The sequence below is a fragment of the Pithys albifrons genome, chromosome 2 (assembly GCF_047495875.1).
Source record: "Pithys albifrons albifrons isolate INPA30051 chromosome 2, PitAlb_v1, whole genome shotgun sequence".
Lineage (NCBI taxonomy): Eukaryota > Metazoa > Chordata > Aves > Passeriformes > Thamnophilidae > Pithys > Pithys albifrons.
Window position 1 is genome coordinate 94,245,784 of NC_092459.1, and position 27,064 is coordinate 94,272,847.

Below are 27,064 nucleotides of genomic sequence, written 5' to 3' on the forward strand. Positions count from 1 at the left end.
AAGGTTTCTTCAGATTAGATCCAGTCAGCAACATCAAAGCCAACAGAAACATTCACTGTTCAGTTATCTGCATAAACAAGTTAATTCCTTGTAATGAAAAATAAAACAAATGAAAAGTGAATATTACTGTTCACATTGTTCTGCGTGAAATTCACTGTTCTGCCCTGATTCAGGGAAGCAGCTTTATCAAGGAAGGGACTTAGACTTGTGTTTGCAGTTAATTAAAAGGCCTTCTTTGAACAGAGGTGAGTTAAGCATGTGCTTACATGCTTTTGTTTGTGACCTAGGAAGAAAGACTATAGCTGTAATTTGCATTAAGATAGGAAATGAAGGACACCTTACTCTATAAAGAGATTTCTTCTTCTACCTGATTACCATGTCTGTGAAATGTGAATTCTTTGGAAGTGGCAGAGCTTCCGACAAGTTCAAAGTGTCAGTATATCATCTGCTATACTTCTTCTGAAACTTGCAAAGCAGATTAAAACCCTTACTTTTTTCATCTCCAAAATATTTTCTCCCTAATAATGAAACAACTGTTTTTTAAAATATGCCTTTCTTATGTCCAGTTTTGATCTTTCCTTTCCAGGTTAGTTGGATCCAATAGCATTTGGCAGCCTGTAACTGCTTCAGGACTTCTGGCAGAATTAACCTCATGGCCAATCTGTAACTCTTCTAATGAACAGACATGACTTTTTGGTGGACTTTAGAGCATTTCCTGGCTGCTTTGATTACCAGTTTGTCTGCTTGTGATACAACTAGTGTTAAAATCCACAAGTAGGCAGGCAAAACAGTTGCTCTAATCAGCTGTGAAGTTAATGCTAATAAGGTATTAGTTACAGCTAATGCCTTATTCACCCAATGCTCAAGTGGGTTCTACTAGAAAAATCACCACATATTAATCATTAAAGGAAAAAAGTCAAGGAAAACTTGTAGTGTTATTCACTATTGCACACAGTGTGGCTTTCTGCTGGAAAGACAGTAACAATGATTCAACAGGGATAGGAAAATTCTGCAAATATGGAATTCTGGAATTAAAAAAGTCTTTGCAGGTGATTGGTTGGAAACATTTTGAATTGTTATGGAAATAAATTTTCTTTCATATGGCATTTTTAATAATGCCATAAGCTCTGCCTTATTACCCTTAGAAAGAATATGAGATCGCTCCCAGTAACCCAAGCCAGTTCTCTTGGATCTGTGGCAGTGGATACCAATGAATCAATGCACAATTGCCAAGGACAGACACTGAGAGATCTGTGCTAATCGCTGTGGTGCCTATTTCACCCACCTACAGCATCAGGCCCTGTCAGAGAATGTACAATACTTTCTGGCATCCAAGTGGGTTAATTTGGGGCAGGGGTTTCCACTGTCACTACAGGATGCTGGAGTTCATTGGTGTAGGATCTCTGGGCCTCTTGTTGGAAAAAGATCACTCAAGTCCTTTGAGGTAAGTCCCTACAAGAACATGTAATAGGAAATCATTAACGTGCATGTTCTGACATTGGAAAAGTCCATTCAAAACTCATTCAACAAGTGCAGCTTTGAATTGTGTGAGACTGCAGAGCATGTCCCTGTAATGCTGCCAAAGAAGAAGAGCCCTATGGTGGCACGTTTTGCCCTGAGAAATGGGGCTACTCTGGTACACCTCCGTGTCTCCTGGGAGCTGAGTGACACCAAGGGAACCCTGTGCAAAGACCTGGCATTGGTCCCAGGGACTGAAGTAGGCAAAGTAAGGACATGGTATGAGAACAGTATTGGCCCAGAAGAGGAAGATCCTCAGGCAAACTGGAATGGAAGCCATCATGCTGGTTGTGTATATACAGAGCTTACAGGGTGGTTTCTGGAACAGCCATGAGCACAGGATGCAGCACATCCTATAATTTCTGCTCTGTAAGACAGGATTGCCTGCAGCATGGCAAAGAGCCTGGTGGCACAGGACATGTAGGGCATGCTCAGGCACGGAGGCCCCTGCGCAACACACTTTGACAGGCTCCCTACTCTGACCTGGTGCCAACAGGTCTGATCTGGAGGGCAGCCTTAGGCTCACACTCCACTGGCAATCCAGGTACTCCTGGTGTTTCCAGTCAACTCGCCTACCCACACAACTGCTGCTCCTGCTGCCACAACACACATCAGGCAAGAGCTCCATCCTTCTCTCTTGACATGGTGGTTTTTGTGTAAAGGCATTCAAATGGCTGAGCAATAGCATACTTATCATTTTAGCAGTTGTATATTAGATATTAACTGTACCAGCTTGACATGGATTAATTTCTCTTTATTACACAATAAGTGCAATCCTGACTCTGAGACCTGCTGGACACTGCTCCTTTTCCCTGACACCAAATGTGACCTTCACATAAGGACAGTCATGAAGGCCTCCTTTTAAGGATCAATTGTATCTGATGTTTGTCAAATCATATCCTGAAGCAGTTAAGCATTGACATGTTAACTTTATGTTCTGGAACTACATCTATTCATTTTCAGAACTGCCTTCCCCACAGAGGCCATTTTGTGGTCAGCTTAAGCTGGTCTAAATAAAAGCTGGTGCCCAAAAGGGCCACCACAGTTCCTTTTCAGAAATTACATTCCTGTGCCCAACCAGGCCTCAGATCTAGAAATTAGGGCATATGTTGCCATGAGGGTCATCAGCTTTGCCTGACAGTGCAACCAAAACCAAATTCTTTTTCTTCATCATTACTTTTCAGCCAGTTCAGCAAGTTAATCCTATTTACCTAGGGCTGCAGGATTGCTAGAGTTGAAACACAGAACCATGTGATTGGGGCAGGGGAAAGTGTGTGACTGTATGCTGGCAACAGCTGATTCTGATCCTGAAACCACAGCCTCAACTGGACAACAAGAAAGCGATTCATGTTTGGGAATTGGTACCTAATACACAAACATCTTCAGATCACAGTCTCCCTTTAGAGTCAGCAGAGATCTAATCAGATTTGTCAGTGCAGTCTGCAAGGTAGTTTATCTCCTCCTACAGTGATATGTACTTGATGAGATGAATCCCATCCTTAGAGTGCGCATTTCTGTGTGGATTATAAAGGAAGCCTGGTGTGAATTGCTTGGAGATTAGGTCAATGGGTAATGAGTGACTCCTGCCTCCAAGTGTTAGTTCTGCCCCTTATAAGGCAACAATTTTTCTTACTCATATGTTAAAGTATGAATTCAGTGAGCTCTTTAATGTCACAAACTGAATAATGTCAGAAGAAAGAGTAGAATCCAATGGTCTGTCCTGCTAATACTAAGGCTTATGCCAATATATTAAAATTGTCATGTTCAGAGCTGTGTCTCCAAGCTAAACTTCACAGGCATAGAGGCAGTGTTTTGATTTAATCAATCCTGGGCAGTGGACAGTTCCCTCAGAAGCAAACATAAGGTCTGGCTGCTTTTGAAAAACAGGTCATTTTATGTAGGTGATTAAGCATGGAGGAACCTCACTTGGAGCATGAGTTTCCAAAACACCATCATCTAAGTCTTATAAGCTAATTCTATACAGTTCATTATGAATGCCTATTTGCATAGCAAAATAGCAACTATGAGCATTGCTTCCTGCAAGTTTTATTTGTGTTGGCCTGCTTTTTATCTAGCCCAATGTTTCTGTCTTAGTGTTCTGGGAAACAAGAGTTCACACAGGCATGGGTGGATTAAATTATGTGCTACAGTAGCTGCAGAGCCAATGGAGGGAACCCATTTCTATCACCGCTAAGATGACAAAGCAATTATTAAACACAGCAGTTACCGTGGCTGTCCCAGGAAGGACTTGTCAGTCAAGTTTCCAAGTAGTGTGTTTGTGAAATACGTACTCCGTCTCCCTTACTGGCTAACAATGTATATTATCTGTAGTTAACTGTGGGGATAAAGGTCTTTTTTCCTGTCATTTCTCAAGCTGTTGTGCAAAAAGCTGCAGTTAAACTGTGTATGACCTTAGGATCCTGAACAGTGCCAACTAAAGTTCTAGGAATATGCTTATTCAGGTTTTTATTAGCTACATGTAATAGACAAACTTTGTGCCTTTGCCAATTAGATAAACCAGAGCCTATCTCTTTCTTGGAAATTTCCCTATAGAAAGATATTCCCCTTGTAAAAATGGAAATATGTAAGTAAGCAAAATACATGCTCATTTGATGAGTAGCATCACAGCACACCACTGTTGTTAATGCACTGGTACAGGCATTTTATACCACTGTAGTGACATAAAGTCACCATAAATGCTATCAAAATACATATAGACACTAACTATTCAAAATCAATGAATTAGTAGATCTTTTTCAACTGGTCTTCAGAGCTTCTCTGTTGTTAATAAATATAGCAAACACCTTTGTAGCTAATCCTAAGTGGGAAAAATGTTTCCCACATGATACTTCATAGAATCATAAAATAGAATCATAGAATCTGCTAGGTTGGAAAAGAACTCTGGGATCATCAAGTCCAGCCTTTGACCCAATACATCTCTGCCTACTAGACCATGGCACTAAGTACCACATGCAATCTCTTCCTTCGGACTCATGGAGTCTCGATTGCAGCTTATAAGCACGCAGAAAGGCAGCCAATAGTGTTTGTGTGTTCACATTTCCCCAAGGAGTTGTAACAGGCTGGGCTGACACAGTCCACCATGGGAGACAACCATACCAGTGGATTGCCCTCTAGGACACCGCGTGGGTGAACAAGGATTTAGGGTGTGTGCGTGTATGGCAGCTCCTGAAGTCTTCTGTATGGTGACATACAGGCACTGTGTAGGCAGGGAAGTGTTTCAGGGGGAGAGAAGGAGCTGCTTGACCTCTGACAATGTAATTTGCCATAGGTGTATGTGATTGGAATTCCTGGCATTGACTCTGGCCTGCTCTATAAGTCGGGGCACAGGGGCAGCCTGGCAGTGCCACATGGCCCAGCACTTCCTACGAGGGCATGTAGCATGACTGAGCCTTCCCTTTACTGAGGTGACTCATCCTAGCCCCACATACCATAGCATCTTCCTGACCTCCTTTGTGCTCCTGACCTCCTTAGTCTGACTCTGACGTGCTGTAACTGTCTCCCACAGCCTGTTTGTGCTGATTGGGATGGTGTCACAGCTCCCAGGCATTGCTCTCTGGCAGCCAAAACCCACTGCTCAGCCTGCCCATGGCAGGGACCAACCAACTACAGGTGCTGTACCCTCTGGCTGATATGCCCCAGTGTATTCCCAGATGGAGGAAGCTCTGTTCCATGTTTCTTTGTTATCTGCTCCACCCAGCAAGGGAACCCTCTGGATCAGTGGGGGACCATTGGTGCTTAGAGACCCTCCTGCCTGCAACACAGCCACCAGCTCCCTATATTCACTCCTGCACAGGTGTTTTTATGGGAGAGATGGAGCCTTTTGAGGGAAATGGTAATCTCCAGCTCTTCCATTCAAGACAGCCTGCACAGCCTTTGGGTGTGCCTGAGTGCTGTGATCTGCAAAGTCTGCTGAAGTCATCAAGGTGGCAAAACAGCTAATAATTAAACCTGCTTTTTCAGTTTTACTGCTGTAGAAATGCTTCTGTGGCAAAGCACTGAGAAGAGCACAATACTCCTTTCACATCAAAAGAATATGCAGATACCCAAGGTAAATATTGGCCTGCATTGAGCACACTAATTTCTGTGCTGCTATCTACTTACCCTGATGGTTTCAGTGAACTGAGTTCTTCAGGCCTCAAAGCAGTTCTCAGAACAGCAGTCAAACAAACAATGTAATATTTTGGATTTTATTTGTTCCAGAAAAAAAAAAGTAAATGAAAAATACAAAGGAAATGGAATAGAGAGTCAAGATGGAACAAAAACAGCAAGAAGGGGAAAAATTCAAAAGCCAGTAATAGGCAGAGTTAGATTTAGTAATTTCTACTAATTCCAAAGTTCTTGCTTCCTTCTGTCAGCCTCACTAGATTGTAGGCATTGTGGGCAGTTTCAACAGTTTTCTCTTTAGTTAAAAAGATTTGTTTATAAGACATATTATTTGTAATAAACATAAGGGTATCACTTTGTAAAAACTTTCTTCTTCAGGAAGTAATAAAACACTTGCTCAGTTTAAAGTCTTTCCTGAAGTGTTTTTGCTGGATGGGTGTTATACTCATGTGGCTTTACTCCACTGAATCATCCCCAGGGAGAGTGGAAATGAGGGATGGTGGAGAAAGAGATTTGGAAACAAATAAACACTCTAAATAAAAAAGACAGGACTTTGTATGCAACCCAGGCCACAGTAGCATCAATGGCTCCCACAGGGCCAGGATTCCTCCTGCATTTACAATCCAAGGACAAAACATAATAATCTCGCCCTAGCTTTGCATACTGCAGCAACTTGACTTGGTCGTTTGCAAGCCTCAGTTTGTCAGTGCCTGACGTACGGCAGATGTTGCCCAGAGCTGTGGAACACCAACACTATTATTCTTCTGCATCACTCACACCCAAAACTTACAGAACTTATCTGTGGGGAAGTGGGGGAAATGCATTTATTGTCAGCTTTTAGTAGAATAGTTCTTAGTAGGTTATGTATTTTGGGATTAAGAACAGGTTTCTTTGGGAATTCCCCATTCTTCCTAGATGCTCTAAGAAGGATGAAAGAAAATTTGCAGAAAGTCTTAAGGACAGGTTCTCAAATTACTGCTCAAAGGTTGATCATTAGGAACTGCAGCACTGATATAACTTCAAGCACTGACTCAGAGATTCTCACAGCAGAGACTCCTGCCTAAATTGTGTACTGACTTTTTGAAACCTAGCCAGCAGTGATGGAAAAGTTTTGGGTCATGGGTAAGCCAAGTCATTAGTCAGTATCTCAGCCCTGCCATTTGCCTATCCCCTGGCTGCAAGTGTCTTCTGGCAAGAGCAGCCCCAGTCACTAAAGTCCACATACTGGAAAGGTTTCAGATGTAGATAAAGAAAATATTAATGAGGATCAATACAAGAGAAAATCCAGAAGCAATACTCTACAAAGAGATGGCCCTAATAAACAGCTGGGGGTCAATGGACTTTTTATTATGATACTAAGCCCAGATTTTGAAAAAGTTTCTCCATCACTCACAGAGGAGGATGTAATTGTGAATTGGGTACTAAAATAAAATTCCCATTTATAACACATGCCTTGTGAAGGGAATTACATGGAAATTCTTTGCTCCCAATGATGTTGAATTAATGTTTCTACCAGAAAAATTACAGTGAAATGCTAAGCACCTGTAAATAAACTACTGTTGTTTTAACAGCCACTCTCCCTTCTGTACCAAAAGACAATTAACTTAGATAAAGTAAAAAAAAAGGAAAGTATATCAATGATACCTATTTAAAATTATCCTTCCTCTTGTTTTTAAGAAGTAACCACTTCACAAAACAGATAAGCAAAAGTGGCACTAATCTGACCAACCTTCATAAGAAAGCAGAGCACTGAGTGCATGTAGAGACAAGTTCACCTTGTTAATTCAAAGCGAATTTCCTCTTGTCAGATCAGGTACTGGGGTTAATTTAAGTAATAAAGTTAAAGGGGTAGATGTTGCCACGGAGATATTTCCAGTTTACCTAGTGACCTGCATTGATTTGTTGTGAGGGACCCAACAGCCATGCAAAGACAATATGCCAGCATGGGTTTGTTCCTACTGGCTACATGCTTAAAACCTGCCAAAGACCTCACTGTCAGGTATTAAAAGTCCTAAATATTAGTTTCCTTAGAATAAATCACAAGTTAAGAAATGTCTAGTGGATGTATTTATTTCATGCGTTATTGTATTTATATTATATATTTATGATATTGTCATCATGGCTAGGCTTTGCAAACGAAGGTTTGGGAAGGGCTCTCCCCACACTTGCTGCAAGCATTCTGGTTGCTAAAAAGACCACTGTGGGATGGGTAAGTCCAGTCACAAAAGGCACAGGGAAAGTCTCCTTTGGCAATATTGGCAAGGAACGGTTCTTTCTGCGTTGCCTTTTCTCCTCAGGACTGACTCTGTGTGCGTTCTCAAAGGAAGCAGCAGAATCATGAATGGTGTGTCTCCATGAATCCCGATTGGAGGCCAGAGTGGACCATTGATGGCAGTCAATATGGCCAAGGCTGAGGTGTTGTTTCAGGGAGTCCTTGTATCTCTTCTTTGGGGATGCTCTCTTGCGTCAGACAGTGGCGAGTTCACCATAGAGCACAATCTTTGGGAGGCAGTGGGTGATCCTCCATCCCGGAGACGTGCCCTGCCCAGCACAGCTGCGTTCTCATCAGCATGACCTCGATACTGGTGACCCCTGCCTGTTCGAGTGCAGACACATTAGTCACATGATCAGTCCAGTGGATGTTTAGGATTGTACAGAAGCAGCGCTGATGGAAGCGTTCGAGGAGCTGCAGGTGGTGGTAGATGACCCATGAGTCAGAGCCATATAAAAGAGTAGACAGTACAATGACTCTGTAGACACTGATCTTTGTACTTTTCTTCAGGTGTTTATTGGACCAGACTCTTATATGGAGTCTTCCAAAAGATCTGTATGCCTTTGCTAGCCTGTTGTCTATCTCTTTGTTGATCTTACTGTCCAAGGAAATGATGCTTCCCAGATAGGTGAACTGCTGGACTGACTTAAGCTCTCATTTGCTTGTGGTGATGTGTGAATGATGGAAGAATTCCTGAGGTGCAGGTTGGTAGAGAACTTCCGTCTTCTTCAAGCTGACTTCCAGCCCAAAAAGCTCAGCAGCCTCTGCAAAGCAGGATGTTAAGCTTCTGTGTGAGCAACGAGGGTGGCATCATCAGCAAAAAGCAGCTCACGGACAAGGTGATTCAGGGTCTTGGTGTGGGCCTTCAGTCACCTTAGGTTGAATAGGCTTCCATCACTACAATATCGTATGTAGATGCCGTTCTTTTCATCGAGGTCTGCTGTGGCTCTTTTTGACCATCATGCTGAAGAAGATTGTGAATAGAGTTGGTACAAGAACGCAACCTTGTTTCACACCATTGGTCATTGGAAAGGGCTCAGAGAGTACATCACCATATTTGACTCATCCACGCTGATCCTCATGTAGCAGGATGATCATTTTGAGGAACTTGGGGGGACATCCTAAATGTTTGACACTCCGCCACAGGTCTTTTCTGCTCACAGTGTCAAAAGCTTTGGGGAGGTCAACCAAAGTTACATAGAGTCCTTTTTTCTGTTCCCTACACTTCTCTTGCAGTTGTCTGAGAACAAATACCATGTCTGTGGTGCTCCTATTGGCTCTGAAACCACACTGGCCTTCAAGTAGAAGTTCTTCTGCGACAGCAGGTACTAATCTTCTGCGATAGCAGGTACTAATCTATGGATTTTGCCAGCCATGGAGAGCAAAGTAATACATCAGTAATTTGAGCAGTCTGATTTTTCTCCTTTCTTCCCGTACAGGGTGATGTTGACTGCATCACAGAGATCTGGTGGCAGTTTGTCTTGTTCCCAGCAATGCACAACAAGCTTGTGAAATTTAGCATGGAGTGCTTGACCTCCGTGCTTCCAAACCTTGGGTGGAATTCCATCAACCCCAGTTACCTTGCCATTTTTACACCTGTTGTTTGGCCTTAAGTGTCTCTCCTATAGTAGGGGCTTATCTATTAGACATTATATTTTATATACTTACATATAATATTATATTATCTATGATAGTCATCCTTATTTCATTCTTTTATTATTATTTGCCAAGGACAGGAAGCGACCTCACTAGTAGTTGGGGCTCTTACCCATGTTACATGCAGTCAGGAACTTGTGGTACTGAGGCTGGGTACATGTCCTATTAGTCAGCACTGCTGAAGCTGAGAGAAGACAGGATCATTTACATCATGGTAAGGAGTTCTGGCATTAAAGAAGTGAGCAGGTACTATTCTTCCAGGCTGAGCCTGTAAATGGGGGTTAAGGATAATTGTTCTGTGTTTGATTACTAAAAAGGAGAGTATCAGACAAATCTGTGTTTACATATACTGAAAGCTGTCCTTAGCATTGCAAAGATTCAATTTTATTCAATGCTTTTCTTGCTGATGCTTCTGATTTTCTATAAGAGAACAACTGGTGATTCTACTTCAGAATCCTTAAAAAATATTCATTCACAGCTTGATATTGTGAGATACTGGATTAGGACTGAAGTTGACAGCATCTTTAGTAGTACATGTTTGTATAATAATAACTCTAATAAATTCATGCAAAACATACACAGTTTTTCTCATTTTGTACCATTTGTTTATGTACAGTATATACTAACATGCCCACTAATAACTCTAAAGTTAGGAAGAGTTAAATAGCATTAACATCTAAACAGCATCTCATCATTGTTGAAAGTGTCATCTAGCTCATCTTCCTGCTTCTCTAGATGGGTACTTGAACTTGTGGCAGGGGGAGAATAATAGTGTTGGGAGATTGCAGGTGGGACACGAGCATCCCACTCTTGAAGCTATGGAGAAGGTTGATCTCTCAAGGGTAGCTGGAGGAAGTGGCAAATGTCCCTCTATCCTGCTCTCTTCCAAAACAGAGAATTGACTGGGAGATTGGACCTAACTCTGAGCACACGCAGCATGGCCTGGGCACTGCAAACCCTGATAGAGGGTGGACAGGAGCCTTTTTCCACTGCCTAGTGATTTCTGGTTTCTCTCTTCAGAGCACCAGCACCTCATCAGATGGTGTTTTTCCATGCATCCCCTGCACAGGCCATCATTGGAAGACATTCTCAACCATTTTTAGTTACAGGATGTTCACCTGCCCCAGAAGACAGCAGAAGTCCATCCCCGTGAACATCAGGATCCAGGAGTCCAGCAAGTAACAGTTCCACACGACTCATGGCATTAAGAAGCAAAGAAAATCAGGCTGTCTTCCTGCAACCATAGCACTGAGTAGGGATCACAGAGGACAACATGCTTCCACCTGTCCTGGGGGAAGTTGCAGATGAAGGTGGCTAAGTGATTCCATCATATTTGAGAAGTCATGGCAGTTCAATGAAGTTCCCACAGACTGGAAAAGGGGAAACATCCCCTCTACTGCCCAATAGCATTGTGGTTCCCTGCAACTCAGAGCACAGCTGTGGCATCCTGCCATGTGACATCAAGCTGGAGAACACCATCCTTGGCTGGCCAGTGGTAGGGTGAAGCTGATTGACTTTAGTTGTGGCACCTTCCTCAAGGGCACATTCTATATCCAGATGAAACTGTGATGAGTCCACACCCAGTGGGGGGATGCTCCCAATCCCAGGCATCAAAGGGCCCAGTCTAGCTGGGCAGTGGAGGTTTCCCTCTTTGCTGGGGAAGGGCAGAATTAATTTTTCAGCTGGCTGCCAAATTGCTTTTTGAAAAGGGGAGGGTATGGATGTTGTGGAAAGGGACCAGCTCCCATCTTTCTGACAGTGTCCACCACCCACCCTGGCCTGGACTGGGACTGGGGGAGCCAACATAGCAAAAACATTCACCTGGGAGGGTGGTAGAGGGGGGAGTCCCGAACCTGTGCACCAGCTGGTTTGCTTTGCAGGCAAGGAAGGCCTTGGGCTGGGGGAGGGAAAGGTGCTGGTTTCCCCCACCTGTGGATAGGTTTATTCCTTGCATGCAGCAGACAACTTTCCCCAGACCTTGATACAGTGATAATATTTTACCTTTTTCTTGTTTCCAGTTTTGTTTTTAATTTTCTTTCTTGCATTTTTATTTGTTTTTTAAAAGATGATTTTACCTGGTGTCTGGACCAGATTGGGAAGAGCTTGAACTGGCTGCCAGTGTTACCCCAGCCGTGGTCTGTGAGGACATCCCCTTCAAAATGGAAAAGGACACCATCCAGGGTCAGCTCCTCCTCCAGCAGTGGGTCTCTTGAGGTGCGTACCCAGCTTCATGGCATGGTAAGATAGCGGGTTTTGCAGGATGGTAGTGGGCACACAAGCATCCCACTCTTGCAGCTACAGAGGAGGTTGGTATTGCATGGTTAGCTGGAGAAGGTGGCACACGTTCTGCCATCCTGTTCTCTTTCAATGTGGAAAATCGACTGGGATGCTTGTCTGCAGCTCTGAGCACACCCAGTGTGGTCTGGACACTTCGGACCTGGTAGAGGGTGGACAGGAGCCTTCTCCTGCTGACCAGTGGTTTCTGGTTTAGTACCAACACCTCATCACATTGAAGCAGCATCACTCATCTTATGAGTTTGGAGGACAGAGGTGGAAGAGTGATGTCTTTATGGTGAGGAAACATTTCATTCACTGTCAAAAATAAACTACGTGCTTTTGATCCCCTTCATCCAGGGTGGTATTTTTGTGTCCTTACTCACCGGCTTCGTTGCAGTTAGGAGGGAGTTAAGCAACACAAAAAATGAAACAGCAGCTACTTCAGTGACCGTGAAATGCCACCCAGGCAGGAGTGCATTCAAAAGGTGAGTGGGTTGTAGGGACATATGTGCTGGTTTAAAGGCGAACCAGGAGGGAAAATGAACTCACCATGAGACAGATTATAAGTCAGACCTAAAATTTATTAATAATATTACAATAAATACACTGACACAAAAGGAAAATTGCTTTCAACTCACAAAACCCGGCAGTATAACCCAGTGTCCTGGGGCACAAACCCAAGGGGGTTTGTTAAGCCCTTGTGCTGAGACCCCTGTGGCCCCCCCAAGTCCAGAGGAAAAGGAAATGAAAAACCTGTTGGTGCAGGCGAGGGCTGTGGTCTGGGTGAGAGCGGTGATCTCCTCCTGTCAAGGGCCTGCTGCTCCTCTGGATCCGACAAGAAGTTCCTGAGGTCTTACCCACCACTTATATACCCTCAGGGAGCACCCAGTCCCTCCCCCTGGGCGGGGACTCACACAATGGGTGATTAACTCTGGGAGCCAGGGGGTATTTTTGAACTGTTCATGGCCCATGAGCAGCTCCGCCCCCTCAGGCTGGGTGTGAAGGTGATAATGGCGCCCTGGGCAGCTGCTGCTAATGGTCCATTGTCCTTGGGGAATGAATAGAGGGGGTAGAATACACAGCTTTGATCACCCCACGCACAGTGTTAACTGGTCCCTCCTGCTGAACTAGGACAACATAGATCTCGCCTCCCTGTAGAAGCTGTGAGGAAATCAGAAATGGCAAAATGGCATTTCAGCTCAAGTCCTGCCCAAACTCTACCTCTTCCCTCACCCAAAATGGGCAGGTAGGGCTGGGCTCCAGCAAGGCTTAATTTTAAGGGCTTTGTTCTCCCTGGTGTATAAGTTGTCAAATAAACTACCATATGTATTGATTGGAATATGGCTACTGAAGGAGGAAAGGGAATGTCAGGAGACATTGTTAGAGAGAAATGCCCACACTGGGTTTACATCTGATCCCTCCCCACCCACCTCTTCCCTCACTCCAGTGTCTGATCCATTCTGTGGGCCTTGTTAGCTAAACTAAGAGGAGTCCCAGTATCAATCAACACACACTCCCGCACACAGCAGGAGAAAACACTGTGTGGAGTGGGAGGTATTGATCCCTGTATCATCTTGATCCCACACACTCCACTCTCCCCAACCAAAGATACCAAAGGATCCACAGGAACCCCACCAGATCCCAGAAGCCCTCCCTCCTAGTCCTTGGTGACCTCAGAGATGCTGCATAACCATGCAGCTGCAGGACAGCTTTTCCAGGACCACTCCTGCTGTGTGCAAGCAGCACACAAGATGCAGCTCCACATTCAGAGTGTAAAGCCGAATCATCACTGCACACGAACAAGAACTGGGGTTTCATGCCTGGCAGGATAAGCATTAATATCCTCACTGCCTGTTTTCCCCATGATAACGCCAGTGAAATCTGGACTGCCCTTGTCCAGGCAGATATTGATAAGGTTTGACTTGTGCTGCTCACATTTTCTAGATGGTAGCTGCCAATTCCTCAAGTTTTCCTTCAAAATGACTGCGGCTTTTACTGTTTTTACTATTTCAACACTTTCTATGGGTGAGTAACCACCACAAATGCTCATTTTCAAACCCTTGAGGTGCTACCCAGCCCTATTTCAGCCTCATGTGTGTGTGCTTTCACTATCTTGCATGGCCCTACAGTATAAATCTCCTCACAGCTCTCTCCAACAACTTGGCAAGTTCTGAAAAGTCTGAGTGCACAGAAAGATGCTGACAAAACCAGGTCTTACATGACAGAGATGAACTCTGGAGATTACAGATCTTACTTCAGGGGCAGAGTTTGAGAGTTGCATCTTTCAGGAGCTTATAATTTACTCTAGGAAGCCAAGAAATGCTAAACATAGGCTGTGAATCTTAACAAAAAAGCAAGAAGCCTGAGATCACAAGGATAGATAAACCATAGGTCCTGGATCACAGCAATACTGTATAATTCATAAACTATTGGCAATCTATGGCAAATACTGAAGACTAAACCATCAATGCTATGCAATAATCACTAAAAATGGATGAAAACCTCAAAACACTGTTTTACAACCTTTTTTTAGGGGTAAAGAATATGCAGAAAACAGTAGCTTCTGTCTGCAAGATGGTATTTCTGAGGAATCTGATACACTGTTACACATATACTCTGTTAAGACCTCTGCGTGGGGAAGGTACTGGACCTGTGGAATAGCATCAGGTCCACTGGAGGAATTGTGGTCCTCCTGCATATTTTACACATGCCTTTCTTGGAGTGGGAAATGAGCTACAGCCAATTGGCTACCACTTCTGGAGAAGCACACATGAGCACTATGGAGAAAACCCACCTGGGGTGAGGAGGCCACACTTGCCACTGGGACCCAAAGGGATCAAATCTCAGAAGTGGCATCTCCCATTTTTACTCAGCTTGATGGTCCTCTACGTTTATGTCTGATTTTCTCTAAGCATTTTGTCTGCCCACCACTTTCACTGTTTAAGCAATCTAGTCACATGGAATGTCCTGTTCAACTGGCTGCAGAGGGGACACTCGACCAGGCTGATCAATAAATAAATTATTTTGGTAACTCACCATTATTTCCCCTGTAAATTCCATTTCCTACTAAATGCACACCTGTCTGAAGTAGGAGACCACAGTGGTTACACCACTGTCACCAAAACTCTGCCCGAATGCAGAGCTGTAAAGCATCCCAGTGCTATCCCTGGGCACCCTGCTGCAACAAGACTGCTACACATGGGACCTAAGGCTTGGGACAGGGTCTTGATAAAGGTCACACAAGACTGAAAATCAAGAAACTGGTCCAAAATTTTCAAAAATGATGCAACTTTCCCTCTAGACTATCCTTGAGCTAAACTATGTTCTTATGCATATAAAGAATCTGTAATTTTGAGGTGCTCACAACTAATATTATTAAAATTCCTGACATATATATTAAACATTAATTAATCTTACAACATTCCTCAGTGTAGACCATTGTTATCATCCTATAAAGCTTAAGCTGTGCCATATCCATATGTACAAACTTACCTTCCTTTAAGGATGGCAATGTTTTGCAAGCACTCTATAGGCAGTCACTTTTTCCATAAATATTCTATTTATGAATGTTATATTTCCTGAATATGTTTGCAAATTGCATCCTGAATGCAATTCCAATGCTACACACATCCTATTTGAAAAACAACTACACCCTTGCAGAAAAATGTCCGTTTCAGGATTCCAAAGCAAAAATTCTGAGAGAGAACAAAGACCATCTCCAGGATGCCTTTCCTTACATTTGACACATATTGATAGGAAGTTCTTATTTCAAAGCCCTCAAGAAACACTGCATTTATCATATTAGAGTGATAATTCTTTGAGAAGACATTGCAAGTAATGCAGTTAAATAGCTTAATACTACAGCTGTAACTTCAGCTCAATTATCACTGCCATTGTGATGATACAGTTTGCACTCTCTGTAGCATTTTGTATTCATAATAGCGTAAGTGTTAACTGGGACTTTGATTCAAATATTTTTATGAAACATTCATAAAAGTTGCAAACTGGCAAATCAGAGATAATTACAATTAATTACACCAGCAAATACCCATCAGTAACCTAAGTAAACCTGGATCTTGCAGCAACATGCTTAGAAAAAAACAGGTAAAAATATATTTATATCAGATATTAAATTTTGGACGAATATCTCATAAAAGAGATTCTCAACAAAGCCAAGGCAATAGTGCCACCTTGAGGTCGCTAGGGAATTAAAAGACAAGGAAAGCTCCAGGCTAAAGTTACTTTCCTTTTAAATGCAGAAATTATTTGTTCCAAGAGGAAAGAAAAGTCATCTCAAGCCATTTTCTTGCCTTGATCTTGTTGTAGATGTTCCCTAGATGGTCCTTGGCAGTGTTCAAAGCCAGGCTGGATGGAGCTCTGAGCAGTCTGGTCTAGTGAAAGATGTCCCTGTCCATGGCAGGGAGTTTGGGACTAGATGATCTTTAAGGTTCTTTCCAAAGTGGGCCACTCTATGATTCTACGCATACAATTTTTCAGGAATCATTAATTATTAATTTATTTTCTTTACTGCTTGGTTTCCTGCTTCCACTAATTGACACCTGCATTTTACAGATGACAACGCATACAACATTCTTGCAACCTATGCATTTTTTCAGATTGGACTCACATCTCTGCACATCAACCACTTTAATGTTTTATGGGTGTCCTAGTTACAGAGGTCGGGACCAGTTTATCACTGCGTGGGTATAACCAAAACTGTGTATTTTAACACCTTCTATGTCATTTCTCATGAACTGTCAATAATGGATTGTTTGTAGCAGCTGCCCAGGGCACACCTGACAGCTCAGGCTACAAGCTGGGTGTTAGAGAACCCTGTGAGACAGGGAAGTGTTCCTGTATTCACAACCGTGACTCAGCTGTGATAACTCCCCTCCAGGGAGGCATTAGAAGCTTCACACGGAGCCTCAGGGGTCATGTCTGCTGAGGGGCCATTAGGGACTGGCACAATAGGCAGCTGCAATGACCCAAACTATCAGAGATTCCAAAATATTCCATGACTCACTGAGTTAAATCACTCACTATGGAACTCCCTGCCCTGGGCAAGGTACTGGGCATTCCCACCTGAACCTGAGTGTATATAATCTTGGGGTTTGGGGACTTCTGGTACCACTTGTCGGATCCAGAGGAGGACCAGAACCTCAACAGAACTGTGACTGCCACTCTTAACCAGACTGCGACCATCATGCTCACCAACAAGTCTCCTTTCCTTTCACTTTGGACTCCAGGGGACCACATGGCGCTCAATCCAGGGGCTAATGAACACCGTTCTGTTCATGCCCCAGGGTGCTGGGTTATACAACTGCTTTTTTGTGGGTTAAAACCAGTTTTTATTCTGTATCTTTGTATATATTATAATCTTTTTAGTAAATCATAACTCTGATTTGCAATGTCTCTTGAGTTGGGTTCATTTCTCCTGCCGCTTTACCTTTAAACCAGCACAATGGGTTATACCATAAAGATCCACATGAAGGCCGTAGACCTGCATTGGTCAGGTCTTCTGACTGAGACACAGAACAGAAAAATCAGAGTGTACAAACATGTTGAGAAGCAGGAATTCATCCTCCACATGTGTGAGAAGCTTCCGGAATATGAAAAAATGCAGAGGGAAACTTGCACTGACGCACATGGCACAGTCACTCTGACTGTGCATTGGCACCTGCCAAACATTCCCACCACCCCTAGGGCTGGGGAATGACCACCAGAATGGTGGGAGTTTTAGACTGGCAAACAAAATGGTCCTCTGCTAATTCTTTTAGGCAAAGGTTGTGGTGAAAACAGTAAACTCTGTGCAAGCAAATATGGTAAGTTCTGCTGGGTGGGTAAGAATATGCTAGACCAGAACTATTGTTTGGTGACACAAGTACTTGTCCAAGAGCAAATCACAGAATGGTTTGTGTTGGAAGGGACCCTTAAGATCATCCAGTACATCAAATTAAATGGATGTTTCAAACAAGGTTCTCTCTTAGGAAGTAAAAACCATCTTGAATACCTCCTTAAATAACATCCATAGCCCAATAAGGAAAAAACTGTTTTGAAAACAAGCTGTTTTCTAAGAATGGATGTTTTATGGCATTTCAATCCAGAGAGAAAAAAATCTTTATATAAAACATATGCCAGACATCACAGTTTCAAATAATATATTTAGATTCACAAGTCCAAGTTAGTGCATGAAATTTACACCACCTTTTAAGAGAGCAACTGCTATTCTGGCAGAGAATTGTTAAGGGTAAGATGGAGATACCTCATAAGCTTCAAGAAAATAAGGATTTTTCCATTCAAAGTACAGCTGTCCCTCTGCAATACACAGATCTTAATACCCTGGATGGTGTCCCATCCTGGATAGCAGTCTAGGGATCAGTTTATAACAGTTTTAAGGCACAGCAAAGGTGTTATTTCAAGTGCCATTCCCTGAAGGTCTTTCAGGAGCCACTGGAGAAGACATTCAGCTGCTCAGGCAGAAAGGAATATAAACTCATAAATTATGTTATGCTGACCCATCACACTCATTAAGTCAAAGACTTTAAATTAGAAGTAGACTGCTTTGATAGGTCACTCAGTAGGAAGTGATAGCATAAAATCTTTTAGCTCTTTTGTTAAAAAATATTTACAAGCACAGAAAAAAGTCAGTTTTTCCACATTTACAGAATATCAGTACTTCCTTTATCAATAACTGTACATTACATACAGCATCATTTTACCCTACAGTTTGCAAAACTGTACATTTTTCATCTGAAATTTTCCCCCTCAGATTTTAAACAAATTATTTATATATATATTCATTATTTATATTTCTAGAAGAGTAATGTATGGTAAAAAGAAGAAGGACCAAAATATTTTTTCTTTAATAATACAATTATATCAAAAGCACCTATTTTCATAATATAACATTTCATGCTTTTATCATAAAATACCTATCACAAACTAAGAATTTGTACAACCATGAAAATAATTTTTAATAGTTTCCAGCATAAAAGAGGGAGGCACAAGTATTTAATCATCTTTTAAAAGATAAACACATCTGTTATGGTTTCAACGCATGCCTAAGATTTGTCTGCTCTTTAGTTGATACTTTTTTTCCAGCTCAGACAGTGCTTGAGCCCGTAGATTTGCGGCATAGAGACGTTTTTTGAGATCAGAGCTTTTCCCTTTAGGAAAGAGATAGTTTTCCATGTTATGGGGAGACACAGTTTTCTTTTCACTTCCATCAAAGTGTATCTTCTTCTGGGTTTTAGAAAAGGGAAGCAGGAGTGGGTTATCTAAAGAAATCAAAAAGGAAATACAGAATTAGCACATCTTCCAGCATTTATTGCTTTTAACCCTGTTACACATTCTGTCATCTGCCTATGGCTTTGAGTGATCTAATTAAATGCATTTCAGTTAATAGCAAAAATTCTTTGCTACTTTTTTGAGGAAAAATTAAAGCAAGGCTTTTAAATTATTGTAGTAAAAGAATATATGCCACAGTAGTTTTTAGTGCACATCCCAACTCCAAAGGAAATTAGTTGACATAAGGAGGAAAGACATGATGTTTCTTCTGAAGGACAGATGAAGCAGTAACTTAATTTGGTTCCAAAAGGAAACAGAGAAGTAGGCTCTCAGCTACTGAAAAGGAATTGTCTTTCTTTCATAGCAGGGGCAGACCCAACCTGTCCAGTGGTCTTTCTACATTACCCACATTGTTCCACTTCTATCTTTGTACTAAGTCGATGGGGTACAAACTGGGCTCTGACTTGATGAGTAGTGAGTTTAGGTGCATTAAAAACTAACAAGCTACTTTCACTGCAGTCTCCAGAATAGGAATTCTCAGAGTGTAACTTACAGCGTGCCACAATCAGTTTGTGTTTAATTACTCAAGAGTATAAAAAAGACAGTAAAAAGCTATTGTAACAGCTGAGTCGGCTCTCATAAGAGCCAACTTCACAATATTCAATTTAAGGTGTGATTTTTATTTTTATTTAATCAAAGGTCTAACTATTCTAATTTTAACACTGCTGAAGCCCTAATTTTCAGTTTATTAGGCTACAGCAAGGATGCAATAAACACAAAAGAGCACGAAGGAACTGAGAAGCCAGTGAATATTTCAGCATTTTGTAGTTTCACAGCAGTAAGCCACATCTGTTTTAACATTAAATGCTTTACTAAGAATTAGAAAACTCGTGTAAAACAAGGTAGAGTCTAGGTAACTGTCTTATAAACAAGGAATTTTGGTATTCCATTTCACTGTGAAGGGAACCACACAATAGACTTCAAGGAGAAATTAGGGATCTGAGAGATGTGTGAGATGCAATCCAGCTGGGAAAACTATAGTAATGTTTGAGCAACTGAGGATAAAGAGCAAGTGATCTTGGTACCATACTGGGAAACACTTAGTCCATTCATATGAGAATTATTACAAAGAGCACCATGGAATGAATGGGAAGAGTAGCAAACCAAGTGCTCTACAGATATTGAAAGATTTGATCAGTCTTGTAATAACTATGTTTTCTGCATTATCTATCTTGAAGTATTAACCACCCAAAGTAGTTTTTTTGCCTATCTTCAAAAACTAATACTCCTGATAAGGTCAAAATATTATGTAAAAGGGTGGGAAATGCAGGGAGAACAGGAGCAAGAGCTGAAGCTCATTTGCCTTCAATCATCCAGCGTTAGATGCAACATCAGAAAGCCAAAAGCAAGTTTCTTCTCAAATGAAATTCTTGAATGTATCAAAGTCGGACAATATGTTGAAAGACAGGTGGAATTTTCAAAGTTTACAGAAGTGTAAGAAGTAGCTCAAGTATCACTCAATTCTAGGGGCATTTTACTTGTGCTCTCTCCTGCTGTGATAGCTACTTCAGTTTTATTTGTACTGGAGGCAGAGACAGGCTTATCTTGCTTTATGGGACCAAAACTGAATGAAGAGTGTTGCTGCATGTAAACATGTCTTTGTTCTAGAGTGCTACTTCGGACCCAGCCACTCACTATTCCCATTGCTATTTCAAAATGCATTTAGAGGCTTGAATAATTTCTAATAGCAAAAGACAGGTGCAATGAACAGGTGATAGTTCCTCTTATGATAACAAGGACTGAACAAAGGCCAAAGAGAGTATCAAATATTACTGTAAAACCAGAGCCAAGAAGCATTATACCACATTTTCAAAACTGTTTTTTTTTTTCTGTACTAACAGTTTGCATTCTTTCTGGATCATATGATGAACCAATCACAGCTGGGTCACTTGCAACAAATAATATTTCCCATGTTGAAGTCTTTGGAAGTTTGTATGGCCAGAGATTTAGGAAGGGCTCTCCTCACGTGGGTGAGCCCTCCCAGCCTGCACAGTGGATTTTTTAGGTGAGGCACAGCGTGCACAGAACTGGCCCCACTGTTTAAGTCCTGAGGTCCATCTGCCACGGCCGAGCGAGCTTGGACAGTGACAGGGAAGTCCTCGGGACTGTCACAGCACCCGGTACTGACCGGGGCTGACCCTGCTGAGCATCCGAGATGTGACGGGATGGGATGGCAGGGAGGCATTGAACTGCCAGGGGACGGTCCCCTCTGAGACTCAAACTCAGGACCTCGGGATTTGGAGTCCAGAGTGCTCTCCTTTACACCACAGGACTGCCCTTTGGAGGTTTAATAAAAGCTGAATTGATCAGACATATGCAATTTTATTAAAATTAAATAAATCAAAGGACTATAAAAAAACATCCATATGTAAAATAAGCACAGCTCTAAGCTGTTTGGGTTACAAGCAGGCACTTCCCTTAGTTTGCCACAAGAACCTAATTTCCAAAACAGCACAAGACTGCAGTGTTAACAGTGGTAACTCAGACTTATGGCTGAGCATCCCTCCTGAAGTCCTTTTGCAAAGCAGCAAATCCCAACCACGCAGCAATAGTTGGGCTTTGTATTGCCCTGATGGGACTACGTACAGCATGTTTAGCATCAGGGGCATTCTTCTGGCCATGCCTGCCTGCATTTATGTGTGCAAGTGGATTCCTGCACATTTGCGTACCTGGGCCATCTGCATAAGTTACTTCCCGCAGCTGCTTGAAGACATCGTAGCTCCTCATCATGTTTTCGGCTCTGTTTTGGAAACAGAAATTCAAACTTTTTGTTGTAAGATTGTAGATTTTCTACTGTAGACAAATTATAGGTTAGTAAGATACCTACCTAGCAAGTTTGTCCTCTGCCAGTCTCTCTCGAACGCAGAGCTCCCGTTCTCTCTCTGCAAGTAGAAATATGGGGTAGTATGTAGTGTTACAATGTTCAAGTTAGACTGATTGCTTGCAGGAAAAGTTTGGCAGTAACAGCCAGATGCATCCATATTTCTGATTCTATGGCTCTAAACAAAGGTAACTGCTGTGTAGATACATCTTTATTAATTCACTAATAGAGCACTAGATCAGTATTCTGAAATGCCAGGCATGCTTTTGTTCCCAACCCCTGACATACCTGCAACAATTAAGTGATGGCAGCTTTCTATTCTATTCTGCACATTAACTCATGGCACACCTGACACCAGATTTAAATATTTATATACCAGATACAGTAGTTCAGCTGTAACTAAACACCCTGTTTACAACAGTAGCAGCTGTGATTCAGGCTCAGAAAAAAGATACATATAGTTAATAACTGTATTGCAGGTCAACCCACCACAAGAGCTTACTGTATATGCAAAGAGATATTTCATGTGGGCAGGAAATGCCAACACCTGAGGACCAGCCATCCATACAGATTCAAAGGTAAGCTACCTGCAGGGTGCAGCTTTTATAAAAGCAGTTGAACAGTTTACTCAAAGATGTTTTTCTCCAACATCAGGCTCACCTTAGGTTACATGTTAGTACAGCCAGTGGTAATTTACACAGTGGGTGAAAAGCAACATACACAGCACACTGCAAAACAATATATTCAGACCCCATTTTTCTGTATACTTTCCTAATTGCCACTCATGTTCAATAATCTTCACAAACCAAACTTCCATATCTACTCTGCCAATTATATCTTAGTAATTTAACCCTAAAGCTAGTACAGATGAGTAAACCCCATGCATTCTTACTTTGGTCTTTAGACACAATTCTAGCAGTGAATGCAGGAGTACAATGCCCTAGTGCATTAAAATGAGGGTGGTGAAAACTGTCTACCTTTCTTTCCCCCAACTGAATCAGAATGCCATCGCCCCCCGTTCCCACAATGGTGTATCTTACGCTCCAAATGTTGCTCTCTCTCTTTAATGGCTTGTTCTCGCTCCTGTAGTTGTTGTTCCTTCTGTTTCAGCTCATTCACTGCAGCATCTGAGTACTGCAGCTTTTCTGACTCCAATGATTTCCAGCATCTTCTATCAGAATTTTGTTTTTGTTCTTCTGTCACCAGGTCTTCTATCAAGGGGTGCCGCAGAATATCTTCAACAGAAGGTCGGCAATAATCCTAAAGGGAAGGCAATACCAACAGATTCCATCTGTAACCAAGAAACATTAAGGCCAGAGATCCTGAAGCAAGACCAGTGAAGAAGAGGTTGGAGAAAAATGGAATTAGGAAGGGGTAGCACACCCAGATGACAAAAGCTAAGAGAGAAGGCTGTTATCAGCCTTCAGATTCAGAGCTGCAAGTCTGTCTCTCCCAGCCCAGGTATCTCCTCCTTTCAGATCCAGAATGGGGTGAGCGAGCCTACAGGGGCAACTGTCAGTAGATTCTGGAGCTAACACGCTACATCTCTGCCAATCCCTTGATTCCTAAAGGATCCATACCTGCTGGAGACTTGGGTGCCTATTACAGCTTTGTTGTGCCATGCAATATTCTTCTCAACACCCCACCAGCAGTGGGGAGCAAGTTGTACATTAACCATATAAAGCAAAACCCAAAATGAAGACAAAACAACCCCTTCCAAATTCCAGACACACTGGAATCATTTTAACCCTGAAATCATAAGGCCTCAATAAGCAGGCTGTTAGGAAATCCTGTACAAGCCAATACTGAGGCAGTCTTTCTGCATCCTGTGAACCCAGCACAAAGCCTGAACTGCTGCCTTTGTTTAATGGACTCAAAGCACAACTCCACACTCCTTCCCCTACAAGTGACACTGCCAGAGACAATGTGACAGCAACCACTGCTTGAGGTTTGTTCCATAATTGAGAAGAAACACTGGTATTGCAGGATTAGTTCAAATAACAGGTGGAAAAATTAGCAACTGATTCGTACCTTTACATTCAACATCTCTTTGAGAAGTTCGTTCAACTGCTCTGAGTAACGATATGGTATTCGTCTGAACTTCCCTTCCCTTATCTTTTCTGCCAGTTCCTTTTGGTTGTAAGCTGTAAATGGAGGCCTGAAAAAGAAAGTTTATAGAAGTTATTTTCAGACAAAGTATCAAACTAAAAAGCTGCAATCAAAGGTTTGTTTTGACTACCTAATGTCAAGACCAATAGAGAGAAAAATCTAGAACTACTCTCTGAAATCTTTAAGCTTTCATCTATACAAAATTTAATCATTCCTGCATTAACAGCTGTATTTCCACATTTATTACCACACTACCATACTTACGAAAGAGCACATAATTCATAGAGAAGGCATCCTAGAGACCAGATGTCAGACTTTTCATTGTATGACATGTAGTTCATTTGTTCCTAAAGAAAGAGAACAATCTTAGGTTTATTAACAAAGACAGTGTTCCACTAATGCAGGATAATTGGCTACTATTCAAACCTGATTTAAGTAATTACTTACTGGGGTTACTTCTAAGACTGCATTTTAATAGATTTCCACATTTAATCATACCAGCAGGATTTTAATAAGTTGTGGCAATACTCCATTGCAGAAGACTGAGGTGTTGCACCAATCTTTAGTTAGTACAAATCTATTTCAGTCCAAATTAATATTTCCCCCAAGAAATGCACTAATGAGGGAAACAAGTGATTCCTGCTCATTTCACTGCAAATAAAATCCTACCATCATGAGGTAACTTAACTTCTTTACCTGTTTCTTTTCAACATACTCCAACATCTGTGAGATCCCAAGATCATAACACAATTTATACAGTGAAGAGCAACTTTAATTAGAAGGCAGTTGACTATATGGGGAAGAAAGGAAATGAAAATAACAGCAAAATAACCTTGTGTTCAGAATATATAAAGTCTATGAAAGTCATCTGCAATTAAGACTAGTAAGTCTTCACTGAAACCTCTCAAACATTTATGGACTCTGAGACCAACACTGTAGAAAACACACCTTGGAGGGGCAAAAGGGAAGGTAAGGGATACGAGAGAGGTCTTACTGGAGACATATAATACGGAGTTCCAACAAACGTTTTGGCAAAGTTGGTGTCATGGTGCAATATTCTAGCCAGTCCAAAATCTCCAAGTTTCACATTCTGTTTGCCATCCAGAAAGACATTTGCTGGTTTTAGGTCACGATGCACAGTGACTCCATCACTCCGCCTGTGACACTCCTTCAAGGCCAGCGTTAACTGAGTCAATACCCGGAGCACAAAGCTTTCGTCCAAGAAACGCCTGAAAGATGAACACGTTTTTAACTGTCGGATTTTCTGAACATACATCAGCTCAAGCTGCTGCTGCCAGTCTCAGTTCTGTAACTTTTTTAATACCCCTATTACAAAACATCACTGAAACAACCACTATCAGCAACAGGTATCTATCTATGCAATCTATTTCGAAAATGAATTTTTTTTTAAATCATTGCAATTATGTTAGAAGACATTTATACTTTTGTTGCAGAATCCCTGTAATATTTCCTTCCTCCCCCAAAGTCTATTAAATACATAACATTTTTATTACTTAGTACACAAATATCAATTTGATACTTTTGTGATTTTATCAGTCCCTCTGATCACTTAAGGTAAGTGTCAAGTGTTTATAATGAGCAACATATGAAAACAGAGCCAAGACACGGCTAAATTTTTAATATAAACCTCCTTAAATGAAAACAGTGATTTTGGGGAGCAGCTGTAGTACTATTTTAGACTATTCTCACAAAGTAACAGTGGTGTCCATGTACTTGTTTAATCTAAAAATGTGAAAACTGATGCTGCACTTAAGCAGGCTTTGAAGTCTAAGATTAGATCAAGGAGACGCCTTATCAGCCTGACATCTCCCCAAGCTTCATATGCAGGCAACATAAAGTAGCTTTGCACATTGCGTTCAAAATCACTTTTCCCTTCCACGTATTTTTGTGTTCTAATACAACACAGTCTCCAAGTAGTTTTACTGACAGGGAAGTCAGAACTCACAGACCAAACTGCCTGTCTACAAGAGCTATGACTTGCTGGTTTATGTTTTCAACCCCATGCAAAGCCAGAAACCCCTCAGCAGCTTCGGTCTCCCAGAAGAGCTCCTTTTTTACTATTTCAGCATCGACATCCAGCCTGCAGGTGCATTCAGTCGCACAATTCCCATCGCTGCTGTAATTTTGCACAAAACCTTTCACATTCGAGAAGAACTGTTGGGTCTAAAGGGTTAAACCCAAAGCCGCTCGGAAGTTCCGTCTCCCTTCCCCCTGGGTTGTCGCTGACACCTCGAGCAAGATATCCCAAGCGTGCCACAAGCAGGTTTCACGTGCCTTTCTCTCGCGCACTTGGCAATCAGGCTAGCCAGGTCTCCACCATCGCAGTACTCCATCACGATGTACAGGGTCGTGCTGCTCCTGTCGATGATCCGATCGTAGTACCGGACGATGTTGGGGTGCCGTAGCTCTCTCAGCAGGTTCACCTCCGACACCAACATCTGTTTCTCTGACTCCGTCATCGTGCCGTAGTCGAGCTCCTTCCATACCAGGATCTAGGAAGGAAGAAACACCTTAGGGAGAGACTGGGACGCCAGCCAGAGCCGCTGGCTCGCGTATCCCGGAGAGGCACCGGGCTGGGGGCAACGTCAACGGCAAAGCCGCGCTGCAGCTGCCGCTGCCGCCGCCTCCGCCTCCTCCTCCTCACCTTGCCGTCAGCCTTGCGGCGCACCTTGCGGCATTTCCCGTAGGAGCCGACGCCGATGGTGAGCAGCACCTCATAGTCGTCAGGGCGGCCGGGCATGGCGGGCACGGCCCCGGCTCGGCTGTGCTCGGGCCGCTCCGCCCGCGCCGTTCAAACGCACCGCCCCGGCCGCCCATTGGCCGCGCCGCGCGAGCCCCGCTCGCCCATTGGCTGCGCAGCCGTAAACAACGCCCGCCGCGGCGCGACGGGTAACGGCCGTTACGGGCGGCCCTGCCCC

The 27,064-nt window shown here is 42.6% G+C and overlaps 1 protein-coding gene across 1 annotated transcript; it reads right to left on the reverse strand.

The window, feature by feature from the left end:
• Positions 1–18,014: 18,014 nt before the first annotated feature.
• On the reverse strand, positions 18,015–26,896 carry NEK2 (NIMA related kinase 2). The gene is made up of 9 exons (XM_071548048.1): positions 26,791–26,896; positions 26,421–26,638; positions 25,120–25,354; positions 24,390–24,472; positions 24,048–24,174; positions 23,057–23,276; positions 22,023–22,077; positions 21,865–21,935; positions 18,015–19,125 (listed from the first exon to the last, which is right to left on the reverse strand). The coding sequence occupies exons 1-9, from the start codon at positions 26,884–26,886 to the stop codon at positions 18,899–18,901; spliced, it is 1,332 nt and encodes a 443-aa protein (XP_071404149.1). The 5' UTR covers positions 26,887–26,896; the 3' UTR covers positions 18,015–18,898.
• Positions 26,897–27,064: the final 168 nt, after the last annotated feature.

Coding starts and splice junctions, on each gene's coding strand:
- NEK2 (XM_071548048.1), bottom strand. CDS start 26,886: ATGCCCGGCCGCCCTGACGACTATGAGGTGCTGCTCACCATCGGCGTC. Junction 26,639..26,790: donor GCCGCAAGGCTGACGGCAAG/GTGAGGAGGAGG, acceptor CTTCCTTCCTAG/ATCCTGGTATGGAAGGAGCT. Junction 24,175..24,389: donor TATGAATTATGTGCTCTTTC/GTAAGTATGGTA, acceptor TTTCTTTTTCAG/GCCTCCATTTACAGCTTACA.